The sequence below is a fragment of the Canis lupus genome, chromosome 24 (genome assembly GCF_048164855.1).
Source record: "Canis lupus baileyi chromosome 24, mCanLup2.hap1, whole genome shotgun sequence".
NCBI classification, from domain to species: domain Eukaryota; kingdom Metazoa; phylum Chordata; class Mammalia; order Carnivora; family Canidae; genus Canis; species Canis lupus.
The window spans coordinates 37,000,392-37,014,492 of NC_132861.1; the positions used below are offsets into that span (position 1 = coordinate 37,000,392).

At 42.5% G+C, this 14,101-nt stretch overlaps 1 protein-coding gene and 1 long non-coding RNA gene across 4 annotated transcripts in view; one reads left to right on the top strand and one right to left on the bottom strand.

The window, feature by feature from the left end:
* Nucleotides 1-1,042: 1,042 nt before the first annotated feature.
* XPO7 (exportin 7) overlaps nt 1,043-14,101 on the bottom strand; it is a 91,875-nt gene continuing 78,816 nt past the window's right edge. For all 3 annotated transcript variants that reach the window (XM_072796397.1, XM_072796396.1, XM_072796395.1), the window contains exons 20-28: nt 12,287-12,375; nt 11,456-11,563; nt 9,241-9,323; nt 8,825-9,039; nt 8,203-8,341; nt 6,272-6,432; nt 4,668-4,766; nt 3,622-3,749; nt 1,043-2,662 (exon numbers count right to left, since the gene is read on the bottom strand). In XM_072796397.1, coding sequence (XP_072652498.1) covers nt 2,569-2,662; nt 3,622-3,749; nt 4,668-4,766; nt 6,272-6,432; nt 8,203-8,341; nt 8,825-9,039; nt 9,241-9,323; nt 11,456-11,563; nt 12,287-12,375 — 1,116 coding nt within the window. In that variant the 3' untranslated portion in view covers nt 1,043-2,568. The remainder of the gene's footprint in view (nt 2,663-3,621; nt 3,750-4,667; nt 4,767-6,271; nt 6,433-8,202; nt 8,342-8,824; nt 9,040-9,240; nt 9,324-11,455; nt 11,564-12,286; nt 12,376-14,101) is intronic.
* LOC140616066 (uncharacterized) lies at nt 2,532-13,207 on the top strand. The gene is made up of 3 exons (XR_012016564.1): nt 2,532-7,610; nt 8,434-9,358; nt 12,018-13,207. It is a non-coding gene; the product is annotated as an uncharacterized lncRNA (long non-coding RNA).

The window sequence follows — 14,101 nt, forward strand, 5'->3', positions numbered from 1 at the left end:
TGCCTTCTAGCTATGAGAATAGAAATTTTTGCCTTCAAAATAACTTAGGACCAAGACAGTCCTGAGAAAACACTGAAACAGCAAACAAAAGTAGCAGGACATCTAGCTAAGGTGGACAAGAGTGGCACCTGGTCTGTCGGTGGAGCTGGGGTCATGATCTCGTGGGTCTCGGGATCTAGCTGAGCCCTGTGTGGGGCTGTGCTCAGCAGGGAGTCTACAGGAGGGTGGTTCTTGTCCTCTGCCTCTCCCCGCACTTACACTCTATAAAGTGAATAAGAAAATCTTTTTTTTTAAGTACCGCTCTAGAGCCTGGGATTCATTGGCTATAAATCTACATTAAGGGACAGATACAGATATAATGTTCCTGGTAATGAAGTTCTCATACCTAGGAACTACAAAGTATGGGGACGAGAAATAGTCATTAACTATGGTGTTAATGACTCCTCTGCAGGGAAAAAAAAAACGGATCCTTGAACTTGTCAGGGTTTCAGGAATGAAGCCCAGCCCACATAAGAGGAGCAGAGGTCAGAACATTAACAAAGGGGCACCTGGGTGACTCAGTCAGCTTCAGGTTATGATCTCAGGGTCCCAGGATTGAGCCCTGAGCTGCACTCCGAGCTCAGTGGGGAGTCTCCTTGTCTCCCTCTCCCTCTGCCTTTCCCCCTGCTCCCCTGTACAACGCTCTCTCTTAAATTAAAAAAAAAAAAAAATTTTTTTTTTTAAAAGAACATTAACAAAACTGGGCTTTCTATGATTATTACTTCTCTGTTGGTTGCCATGTTATTAGCTAGTAGAGGTAGAGTGGCTTCACTTTATAGCTGTGGACAGGAGCATATCTATCTATAGATCTGCCTCAAATAAAACAGTCATATTTTTAAAAGAAATTGAGTCAAATTTAATTGAATGAGAAGCTAATTTTACAAGGGTGAGAGGCATTGGTCATCCACTGGCTTTTTTAAGAATGCACGTTTCAGACATTTTTTGTGTGTTTAGAGTGAGACATGGCCCTATAGACACACTAGACTTGATCGCTGAAGCCGGGTCAGTAGAAACCATTGAAGTTTATTGGCGGTCACAATGCTTACACTGTATGCAGCAAACACCCTTACAAGTCTATCCGCAACCTGATCACGCAAGAAAGGATTCACCACACAGTCGCCAGAGGAGAAGGAAAAAAAAAAAATTAACAGGCTTGTTTTGGGGGGTAAAGGAGAGAAATAAAGATAAAACCTAATTGATGAGTGTCCCATGGGCAAGAGCTGAACTAGAGATGCGTACAACTAGCAGCAGCAATTGTGGAAAAAGTACAAGGCAAATAGCTTTCTCCATTAATTTTCTTCTGTAGGTTAATTTTTTTTAATATTCAAAACATTTATTATGGTTTTCATTTTATAAAAATGTATATTTTTAAAGGGTTGGGAGATTGTTAAATACTTCATGCTAGGCAGACCTTGTTATTAAGAACCCCTCCACTGTAGTAACTTCCTCCAGTTCATACATTCACAAGTGCAGGGTACATATATAAATATCCACGCGCACACATCCACACACACTGCCTCAAGGGCTGGGGAAGACTCAAAGTTATTGGCCACACAACTGGGCCTCTGGTGGACTCATCCAAATGGCTCACCAGGAGAGCAACTGGCTCAATTCCTTCTCTCCGGTCTCTCCCTTTAACAGAGACCGAGAACCCGAAGTCATAGAGTTACATCCGACTTATAAAAGCAAGAGGCATCTGTCTGAGGATGAGGATAAGCAAAGTGGGAAAAAGGATGAAGCTAAGAACACCAAACACTTTTAGCTGGAGTTGTCTGTCACTGCAAGAGGTCAAGGGACCTAGGGCAGCATCTATGGTTGAAGGGGAAGGATGGTGCTCCGCATGGCTTAGAGTTCCTAATAACAAGGGTAATACAGTAACAGGAAGTGATAATTTGGGGGGCAAGGGAAGGGCAATAAGAAAAAATATACATTTGGAATTTTTACCTTTTTTTTTTTTTTTTTTTTTTGCCTCTCTACACTGTGTCACTAAATATATCTCTGCACGTTCACACATCCTCGTCCAGTAAAGCTTCAGGCCACCAGAATACACATTTTTTCCTCACTCGCATACATAACCCCTCACATCAGCATTGGTGCACTAGACTCTGTAAAAATTTTTCAGTCACACTTTTTGTTTTTAAACTTGAGTCAATATAAACCTTGTTCAAAATGTTATGAAAAAATGTACATGTTTATACAAGGCAGGTTGTGGCAGGACACCGGGGGTTCCCCGCCCCCCCGCCCCCTGGGGTGGCCCCAGGAGGAGGGGCTGGAGTCTCACACATTTGTGTCTCTATCTCCTCCCACCACCCTTCCCACCCAACCCCCCAGGAACCAGCAGCGCCCTGCCCCCTAGTGAGTGCACTCACACCCCTATTCCTTGGGGAAGTAGCCAGTTGACTTTGCCAGTTTCCCCACACCCCTGGAGGAGGGAGCCAGGGTCAGCCAGGCCCTCTCCCTTGTAATTGTTTGCCCCTCTGGGCCAGACCAAAGGGACGCTGCTCTGTACAGGTAGAGTCCAAGGAGGTGTCAGCTCATCATGTCATTGCTATTCACGCCGTAAGTGGAATTCTTCATCGAGTCGTTGACTTCTCGACGGAATGCCGACAGGTTCTGGGTGAACCTGCAGAGGGGATGCATGTAGGTTGGGGGAGGAGGGTGGGAGGGAGAGGTCTCGGCCTAAAATATTTCTGGCAGAGAAGTGGCTACTGAGAGGCAGAATATATGAATTTGCTTCTAAGGTCAGTTAACCTTAGTCAACTTTCAGACCCTAGTGGAAAGCTGGGCTAGTTGTGCACACCTTTCTACCTGACAACCTTGTGGCAGACCCAGAGATCTGGTCAAATCTGGGCTTTGAGGGCCATCTCCGGCTCAGGACAACACAAAAAGCATCTCACAGAGGTGGGAAGTAATCCTCCCAAAGTGAGGACATGAAGAGAAGGAAGTGGTCTCAGGGCTTAGTGCCAGGATGTGCGGTAGCTGCGCATGGCTACTGATCACTAGAAATGTGCTCGGTGCAGTTGAAGAACTCAGCCAAATAAAATGAGGTTAAAATTCAGTTCCCCAATTGTACCTTAATTTTAAATTAAAGTGCCAAATTTCAAATTAATTAAATACAATTTAAATATTAATTCACAAAAGCCTGATACCCAATTCAGTTGACAGCCAACTTCTAAGTGTATATAGGAATCTATTTTGTCAACTGTATATTTTATGAAGTCTTAGTATTTCAAATGAATATTTAGCATCCTAGCTGAGATGCCCTGTTAAGTGTACAATACACAGGATCTTGAAGACTTAGTACAATAAAAAAGAAATGTTAAAATTCTCAATTTTTAAATATGGATCACACATTGACATGATAATCTGCATATATTAAATGCAATGTATTAAAATGAATTTTGTCTGTTTCTTTTTACCTTTTTTAAAATGTGGCTACTAAAACATTTAAAGTTACTTATGTGGCCTGTTCTACTGGACAGCACTGCTCTAAGATGGCCTCTAAAAGACTCTTAAGGAATCTCCTGTTTCGATGACTTGAGAAATGGCCTAGGATTTCTCGGTAGGGCCCTCTACACTCACCTGTCTCTGTTTTTCGTAAGAAGATTTCGCTCGATGCCTTCCATCAGGTTTTCGAAACACAGATGCATAGCCTGCTGCTTCTCTGGTGGCTGGCTGTTCACGATACTGTTCCTTAGGTCAGAAAAATACTGCAGGGCAGAGTGAGACATGGTAAGGAGAGGAGATGGGGATTAGCTCTCCCTCATCTGCAGGGCTGAAAGGATGTTCTTCTCTAAGACACAGAATTATCTACCAAATGGGGTACCTTTTTTGAATCAGGTAAGGATGTGCAAGATAATGTACCTTATCTTACTTGAAAATCAAGAGTTTTAAGTGTAAATACTCTAAGGGTCATCTGATCTAGGTTCTTCTTTTTTTTTCTTTTTTAGGATTTTATTTTTCAAGTGATTTCTACACCCTAAGTGGGGCTTGAACCTACAACTGACTGTGAGATCAAAAGTCACATGCTCTACCAGCCAAGCCTGCTAGGTGCCCTGATCCAGGTTCTTTTTATAGAAACCTCTAGACTTCCTTATGTTTGTTTGTGGTAGAGCTGGAACTAGAATTTAGGTCATAGGTGGTCTGCCCTCTAGGTGTGTGTATATATATATATATATATATATATATTTTTTTTTTTTTTTTTTAAAGATTTTATTTATTCATGAGAGACACAGAAAAGAGAGAGAGACAGACAGACACAGGGAGAGGGAGAAGCAGGCTCCATGGAGGGAGCCTGATGTGGGACTCGATCCTGGGTCTCCAAGATCACACCCTGGGCTAAAGGCGGTGCTAAACCGCTGAGCCACCCGGGCTGCCCCTGTATATTCTCTCCTAATAACACTTCCTCATCCTTTGTCTGAATTGCCACACATGCTGACTTCTAACAGTTCACTGATTATGTGCTGTTGAAAAATGAACAGTGCATGCTCAGAAAGTGGGCTGTTTTCTCTCTGCTTCACCATTGTGGGGTGTTCCTATAATGTTTCTTACAGTGCCTTGGAAAATGACAGCCAAACGCGTGTCTATCCATGCTTCTGGCTCTGGGCACCAGGGGCTAGCTCTCTTACCTTTTCATTAAGTAGTATCAAGCCAAGTAGGGGCCGAGACATAGACCACTGGTTCCTACAGTCTTCAAAGATGATGATGTTCAGCACCGTTGACAGCATCTGGAAATGGAGAATCTGAGGCAGTGATCTAGTGTGTAGCTACCCAAGACAGAATTATAGATTCTAAATGAAGAGTCTGTTGGGTTGAAGGCCTCTTCTGTCTAGGATAAGCCAGGCAAATAGTTTATGAAGCTTTATTTTAATCCTCTATTACAAGGTAAATTTTCTACCATATTTCCTGTCCTATTCTTTAAACTGGTTTGATAATTCCTTTAAAAATGGACCTTCCAAGTTCACCCTGATTTTTGTGGGGAATGGGATGGGTCAAACAATGATTACAGTAGGCAAAATCAATTTACACTACAGCTCCCAGGTACTTGTTTGAGGAGACAGTTTTATAACATTCTGAGGATATGATGCAAATATGAATTATTTCACGGTTTCTTTAGAGAACAAAACAAAGATGAGATTGGTTAAAATTAATAGCTAAAAGCTAAATAATTCCATTGATCCCATTTCCTTATTGATTTTTATCTAGTATATTTTTGCAAATCTTACTTCTGGAAAGATGCTTCATACAAATGGCAAACATATGGTTTGATCTCTGTGTGGTCAGTTATTTCCTTTTATCCTGCATTCTTTTAAAAAAATGAATTATTTATTCTTTTTTATTCTAAAAAAATTATTTATTTATTCATGAGAGACAGAGAAAGAGGCAGAGACACAGGCAGAGGGAGAACCAAGCTCCATCGGGCAGGGAGCCCTATGTGGGACTCGATCCTGGGACTCCAGGATCATGCCCTGAGCCAAAGGCAGATCTTAGCCGCTGAGCTACCCAGGCGTTCCCCACCCCCATTTTAAAAAATACTTATTTACTTATTTATGGGACATACACAGTGAGGCAGAGACATAGGCAGAGGGAGAAGCAGGCTCCCCGTGGGGAGCCCAATGTAAGACTTGATCCCAGGACCCGCGATCACACTCTGAGCCCAAAGGCAGATGCTCAACCACTGAGCCACCCAGGTGCCCCTTATCCTGCATTCTTGTTCCCATTTTGTAAATGGGAGTACAAACTTTACAGCAATGGGTGAACACAGTCGTTGTAGGAGGATGGGTCCAAGGCGTAGAGGCTCGTATGATACTTGGAAAAACAATTAAGAACTTTTTTTTCCTTCTTCAGGTTTTTTTTCTTTTTTCATTTTTAAAAAATATTTATTTATTCATGAGAAACACAGAGACAGAGAGAGACACAGGCAGAGGGAGAAGCAGGCTCCATGCAGGGAGCCCAACGTGGGACTTGATCCTGGAACTCCAGGATCACGCCCTGGGCTGAATGCGGTGCTAAACCACTGAGCCACCTGGGCTGTCCATCCTTCTTCAGGTTTTAAATATCTGATAATTACTCACCAAACTCAAAATCCATGGCAATTTTAAGGCATAAATTTCACTTCAGCAGCATTGGGCTGGTGAGATGTTAGACTCCTCATTTTGCTTGGCTTCTCCTCTCTGAGAGGTTCTTCAATGCAAGACACCCTACATCACCTCCCAATGCTCATGTTCCTTACCTGCTGGATCATCTCTGGATGCTGCTGCATGATATGCAGAAAACGGTCACTCTCCTGGTTTAGGGGTGTCGTCCTCTTCTTGGTGCTCCGTGACAGTTGCTTAAAGAGGTATGTCACGATGTGGTCCAGGCAGGAGCAGCAGCCTGTGCATACCATGGTGTCTAAAAGAATGAGGGGCAGGGGTGGATTAGAGCAGGGATGGAATGGCTGATGGCGACTGGGCAACTAAGGGACTGCCCTCAGCTGAGATCCTTTAGAGGAAGAGGTACCCCAGCAGCCTGGGGACTGTCCCAGTTCAGTCACCCTGTGCTTGGGTGCTTCCTGTTGACCTCTCACCATCATATAGCAAGGTCCAATTCTAAGCTTGAAAGTGACCATGTGGTAATAGACAATATAAATTAGTAGTATCGACATTACTGACTCAATGTGATATGGATATAGGTCTTCTGCTTCATAAAAAATGACAAATAATTTACAACCAGCAAGTATTTCTACTGTGCCAAATATTGTGTTAAGGATTTTTCAGGTATTATCTCCAATTTATCCTCCTGAGAATTCCAGGAGGTAGGTGTTCCATTTTACAAATGAATAAACCAAAGTTTGGAGAGGTTATGTGATTTGCCTCCAGATCACACTGCTAATAACTGGACAAGCTGTGATGGGAATCCAAGAAGTCTGAGTTACTGGAGGAAGGTCATTAAACCTAGCTTCCTACTGCCTAACAACATTTGCAATTTGTTAGAGATACCGTATTCCTTATCATCGAAGCACTTTGCGGGGAGCGTGGAGGGCACACAGGGAGCTGCAGACTCCTCTCTGCATTTTACCGAAGGGGACACTGCAGCCTGACTTGTGGACAGAACTCTGACAAGGTAAGGCACAGGCCAGAGGACTAAGGGATAAACCATTAAAGAGTCAACCATTCCGTTTCTGTTTGTGCAGATGTCCCTCCATTTTCAAGAAGCTATCAAACAGCTTTCCAAAGCAATGTCGGATACCTTGGCTGGACTGTCCTAGGAATGGCTCTGCACCCTGCTGGAAGTAAATGCCTGTCAAAGGAGGGGCGTGGAGGTGTAACCCACCACAGCAGGCAATCCAAAGTCGTTCTATGTGCACTTGCAATACATTGTGATATTTTACAGTTGACTTAATCTTCCTATTTAGGTTTGGTTTAGCCTAACATAAAAAAATGGTTTTTATTCTCTGAACACATGCATACCTACTAAGACTCCTTGAAGGCAGCCCAGAAACAAAGGAGTTGACAGGAACCACATGGAGGAGGATGAAAACTTGTGGAGCTGTGTGAGCACATTCCATAGCCTCCTTCCACTATCCTCAGGTAAGAATCCAATATTCTAATAGGGCTTGAGGGCCCCTGTGTGATCTCCAGATTTGCCCCATCCACCTCTCTCCCCTGCTCCTCCGCACCAGTGTGCCAGCCACCTGGATTTCCCGACTCCTGCCCGCAGGTGCTAGTACTTGCTGCTCTGCTGCTAGGAAGCCTCTTCACTAACCTGCTAACCCGTTCAGCTTTTTGGCCTATACTTTGATATCAATGCCTTTGGCCAGCCTTGTTTGACCCCACCTCCTCAAAACCAGGAGTTTAGGTATTCTTCCCAACAGCTCTCACAGGACACCCTCTGCATCCCTACTGTAGTGCATAAGTAGGTAAGTGCAGTAAATAGGCACTTATCTACATGTCTGTTTCATCTAGCAGATAAAAAGCTCTGAAAGGATAGGGTGGTTATTAATTACTATATCCTTAGTGCCTAGCAGAGTGCTTGGTCCTTAGGATAGGGTGGCTAAATTTTTATGGATGAGAATGTATCCATGGGTCATACATATACCCCAAAGTGGTAACCCTTTTGGACATGGGGGCAAAATTCTCCCTTTCTGTGAAGTGGTAAAAAGCAACCAATCTAGGTGCTCACCAAGTGCAGTAAGTCCTTCAGAAATGGAAGAGAGAATATACATGATGACATGAGGTTCCAGACTTGCAATAAAGTTCATGTGGTCCTGGGTCAGGACTTCCAGTAGTGAATAGTAAGACTGGCTGAGCTTGGGGTAGTCCTGTGGGAGAAGAGGAGGATAAAAGCTGAGGCACTGTTCACCTAAATATTCAGAGAGCAAGATCTTTTTTTTTTTTTTTTTTTTTTTTTTAGGATTGATGATTTTAGAGAGAGAGCAAGTGAGCATGAACTGGAGGGGCAGAGGGAAAGGAGAGAGAATCTCAAGCAGACTCTCCACTAAGCATAAAACCCGATGTGGCTTGACTCACGACCCTGAGATCAGGGTCCAAGCCAAAACCAAGAGTCAGATGCTCAAGTGATTATGCCACCCAGGTGCTCCAACACGGAGAGCAAGATCCTAAATAAAATAGCTGAGTGCCTTTCAGATGGGAAGACAAAAGAACTAGCTGGAGCTAGCTTATAGTTTCCCAGAGAAACATTCAATCATAGCGTCAGGCAAAATAACAAAAAAACAAAACCCCAAAACAAAAACATCTGATTGTGATGAGGGGCTCGGATCCTGTCGATGAAGCTAAAGACTTACCAGGAGGTCACTGTGGGGAATAGAGAGGAGCAGCTTGATGAAGGTCTGTAGAGCATTGTCCAGCGCATCATCTCCATAGAGACGGAAGACTCCAAAATTGACGTAACTCCCACTGAGGGCAGCCTTCAGCATGGAGAAGCAGATGGAGATGCCCTTGAGCTTCAGTGCATAGACCTGATCCTTTGGGACCTCTCCTAGTGTCAGGATGCGATTGCCTGAGTAGACAGATATGTGATATATACATTTATTCAACCACATTGTAACTGATAGTTTATGTCACCAACTCAACCCTCTTATTCAAAGGCACTCAGTGCCAGCTGCCTATCCTGGCTGTGCCAGAGCTTGCCTACACTGCACACAGTGTGGTGACTGCACTGAAATTCACTCCCAAGGTTATGCTCCTCTAAGGCACTTACCATACATTGTTATCATCTTGCTGGTTTCTCTGAAGAGTAAGATGCCATTGGGGGAAGAGACATCAAATTGGAGTCGCTGAGACCTGAACAGAGAACACAGAAGCAGAGGAAGTCAGAGGTATGCTGCTGGAAGACCAGGGTACTTCAGGCTCTCATCTGAGTACTCTGGGTGATTCTTTTTGCACTAAGATGTACATAATTCCTAATGTAGATTAACGAAGTTAAAGATACTTAACCAGTGACAAAATTTCTGTCTTGAAGACTGACATGCCAGACTCAGGTTCTGCTCCTCAAATTAAAAATATTTAAAAGAAACAAAAGTGAGGTAGTAGACAAAATTACTCTCTTAAAATTCTCCATTTGATTAAGTTATGGCTTGTATGACAGTCATTTCTTGGTAGTAGTAAATCACGGCCCCTCAGATATCAGCCTACATTTACCTTCACAGGTTCAGTGGCACCTGAGGGTACCAGGAGAAGGGACTGAGAATGCTACAAAAGAGAGTACATAAGGCAAGCATTTTAAACAATTTGAGTTTTGAGTTCCTGACTGTTCCTTTGACCAGAGAACCTCTTTGGTTTTCACCACCTTTTAATGATTTTCTAGATAGTCTTCTGAAGGACTCTAGTGGTTAAAGCCTCAAACCCAGGAGTCTTTCTTGATTCTTCTTTCCTTTCCTCCCCATCCTGGATCCATCAAGGTCTAGCTCTACAACATGCCCCGAATCTATCCACTTCCTATATGGTTCTTCTGCATCCACTCTTGCCCCTCTATGGTCTCATTCTTTAGATAGTACGGGTATACCTTTAAGTAATGTAAACGAGGTCATTTTAATCCTGTGCTTAAAATACTTCAGCAGCTTCCCGCTATAATGAGAATGCACGCACTTTCCTCGTTACTGCTGTACTAAGTGTCTCCAGGGCTGGGCCTCTGCCCACCTGTTTGACTCCTCCTACTCTGGCCTCCCTCATTCACCATGCTCCAACAAGTGCCATTTTTCTGTCTCAAGTCCCAGTGAGCTCATCCCATCTTAGGACTTTTGCAGTTGTTTTCACTGTTTAGGATGCTCTTTCACCTTATTTTTGTAGGGCTACTAGAATCTTTCTTGTCATTCAGATCCTGGCTTAAACATCACCTTTTCTGAGAGGTCAGTTCTCTGACCCTCCTTCAATTCCTGTTATTAACTTTTGCATAGCACTTACCACTATCTGAAATGATTTTTCCATACTCGTTTTACTATTTGTCTTTCCAAAATGTAACATCTAAGAGGGGAGAGGTTTTGTCTGGCACAACAGCTAGATAAGTGGCTGGCAGAGTAGATGCTCTCAAATATCTATTTTGTAAATAAATAACTCTTGACTATGAGCCTCCTAGGAGAGAGACTACAGGGTCTATGAATATTACCTACCTCCTCAGTAAGGTAGTCTTAAAGGGAGTGCCATGTCAAGCACCTAAAATTCTAGTGAAGTCAAGGTAATGGATTTTTCTTTTCCTCCATCCCTAAATTCTTGGGCAAATTTAAAATTCAGTATTTTGGGAAGCCTGTCTTACTTTCTAAGTAAATCTTTACCCATCCAGCTGCAATTTGCCAAATAGACACCTTTCTTAAAATGGGGTATTCTAATGAATCTGGCATCACTCTTGTCTCTCTGAAATGTGAACTTTGAAATGTAGTGTATATGACACCAGTACTAAATGTTAACTTTTATATATGGGTGCGGAAATCAGAATATTGGTTGCCAGATTCACCTCTTGTAAGGATGAGTTATCTTGTGACTTTCCAGAGTCACTTATTTCCTACGAGCAGCTATGGCTTTGTGTGGCTGGGACACCCTTCTCTCAAACAAACAAAAATATATACACATTAACTTTTAGAGATGTTTTTCAAATTCTGATAGCAGTGAGTCTTATTATCTTCTACAATCTGCCCAAACATGAGATAAAATCTATTCTCCCAGAATTCTCTGATGGGATCCCTGGGTGGCGCAGCGGTTTGGCGCCTGCCTTTGGCCCGGGGCACGATCCTGGAGACCCGGGATCGAATCCCACGTCGGGCTCCCAGTGCATGGAGCCTGCTTCTCCCTCTGCCTGTGTCTCTGCCTCTCTCTCTCTCTCTGTGACTATCATAAATAAATAAAAAAGTTAAAAAAAAAAAAAAAAAGAATTCTCTGATAAAAGGGCAGTTGTGTCCTTTGAAAATCTTCTTCCTGCTTACCTGTTATGAACTAATTCAGCCATCAGCTTGAGCACAGGTGTAGTGCAGGCTGGATCATGGTACCATAGCTCAATTGCCCGCTGAAGAATTGGCATGTAGGATGGATATCTGTAAGTGAAAAGCTAAGGAAGCATTCTAAATCCAGAAAGGTACAGAATTGAAAATATTTTTCTGCGCTGGGCAAGCACAAACTGTCAAATGGAAGTTCTCCAACTGCCTGTCTCTTGCTTGCTAATCTTGCAGTCTTTCTAACTATAAGGTGCTAAGGTGACTGTGTGCTCCTGAAATTGTAATAGGCATCTAAAAATGCACTGTCATTTACATAATGACTTTCATCTGAAGAGCATCATGTATCTCGTATTGTTATTTATTCTCTTTTCCCTTTTGTGACATGAAAGGGAATCAGCTATTTCTGTTATATAACTATTGGAGAAACAAAGGCACTCAGCTTTGAAAGGATTTGTTTAAGGTTATGAATTCAACAAGGTTAGACTTTCTCATTCCTAGGAAAGCTTTTTTTTTTACTATATTGAGAGGTCTCTTTTTTCTTTTCTGACTGTAGCAAACTTCACGTGCAGCAGTTCTGCAGGCATCTGTATCTGGGACCCAGAAGAGAAAGTGGGAAATGACCTCATTCATTGCCCCATCCCTCTGACCCAAGCAGGCAGCGTTATGCCATCACACCACTGTGGAATGGCACCTCACACGACACAGGGCAGGCCTTTGGTGGCAACTCTTTGCCTTCGTTGCTGCCTCACTAATCCTCCCGCGCTCCCTTCCCTGATGACTCCACCACTTGCAGTGGCAAGCTCCTGGTCTGTATTAGGATACATCCACTCAAACAGCATCATGAAGCTGGTCTTGGCATTGAAGGCGAAAGCTATCCCTCTCAGGTCTCTTACAAGGCCAACCAGAGTTCGCTGTAGTAGAAGGCAAAAATATATTACAATAGAAGAAAAACCAAATCTATAACCATTTGATGGGGATTTCACAAATGTGTAACCAAATTCTTCCATCACTCAACAAATACTCCTTCCCAGATATTCTGAACTGATCTCTTCCATACTAGGATAGAATCTTTTCACTTGGAAAATCAGTTTTGAAAACTTGCTATATACTAAAAAAAAAAAAAAGCAATGGTTCCTGCTCCATCACAGCAAAAACAGAGGCTAATGTTTTAAAATGTGATAACTCATATGTAGAAAGTAGAAAAGTAAAAAAGCTTGACTTACGAAGAGTTAGAAAAAAAAGAAAAAATGGCCAAAAAGTTCACACAAGAGGCAGAAGGACTATATATATCCTAAAGGTCTGGTACCACACCTTATTACAAAGGCATTAATATCATAGGAACTCAAATGCAGACCCTGCTGGAAGACATAGAAGCCTACATGTTACTTCCCCCTTTGTCTGGGGTGTCTGGAAAGAAGACTGTGTCAATTCCTGGAGCTGTAAAGTACACTTTTATAGAAGAGACCATACCCTAAGAGGTCAGATACTATGGCTATAGTTACACTGCTAGGTGGCCAAGAGGGCCACGGTTAAGATTGGTACCATCAAGACTCCAAATCCAGGGCAGCCTGGGTGGCTCAGCAGTTTAGCGCCGCCTTCAGCCCAGGGCTTGATCCTGGAGACCCAGGATTGAGTCCCACATCGGGCTCCCTGCATGGAGCCTACTTCTCTGTCTGCCTCTTTCTCTCTCTCTCTCATATGAATAAATAAATAAAATCTTAAAAAAAAAAAAAAAAAAAAAAAAGACTCCAAATCCAATGAATGCTCTTTCTCAACAGAACTTTTACTTATCCTATGGGCCCTGAACGGCAGTAAGACTATTTTGAAAGGCTAATAATCATCAATAGGCTCAAGGCACGTTTCAGTGTCCTGACTCATTTGTCAAAAATTATTGCACTTCTGCTAACATAACAGCCCACTTTAGGCAAAGTTCTGTTCCTAAACTGATAAATAAGTTGTTTTCAAGCCTAAGACACAGTCACTTAAAAGACTTATTACATGATGTAACAAAGACATGGATAATGTTTGTAGTTCATGGCCCAAATGGTTCTTTTCATTAATTTTACTTGCTTTGTACTAAAGCAATGGGGAAAAGTGCTGCTAAACTAAAGTGATGAGGAAAAGGGTTACTACTCACTAATGCCCCTCAATTATCCTTGGTATTGGTTGGTACTCTAGCTCAAGTAACTGATATGCTCCACACTAACCTCAGCTTTGAATAGTACCTATCTCAAGAGGAGAGAGAGCTGGATAAAGTGGTGTTGCTCTCTAACTTCTCTTGTGATTTGGAGACAGAAAACGAAGGGGCTTTCTAAAGATGAAAACAGAATTTTAGAATATTAGGTAAAGCCTAGCATTTTGGGGGCAGTACTTCTGGCTATCTGGTGACTGTAATTCAGCTTCAGTGTCATTATGAACACTGCAAAAATGTCCTACAAATATTAATGGTCTGGTGCTTCTGGTTTTTGTACAGAGACCTACAGATAAGGAGAGCAGATGTGTGTGAAGATGAGGAGAGCAGAAATTAAGAAATGATAATTCTGAGAGCCAGAAATCAATAACGAAAAGCAACTTTAAAATTCCATATATATATGGAAATTCACAAACCCTTCTAAATGACTCCTGTCAAAGAAGAAA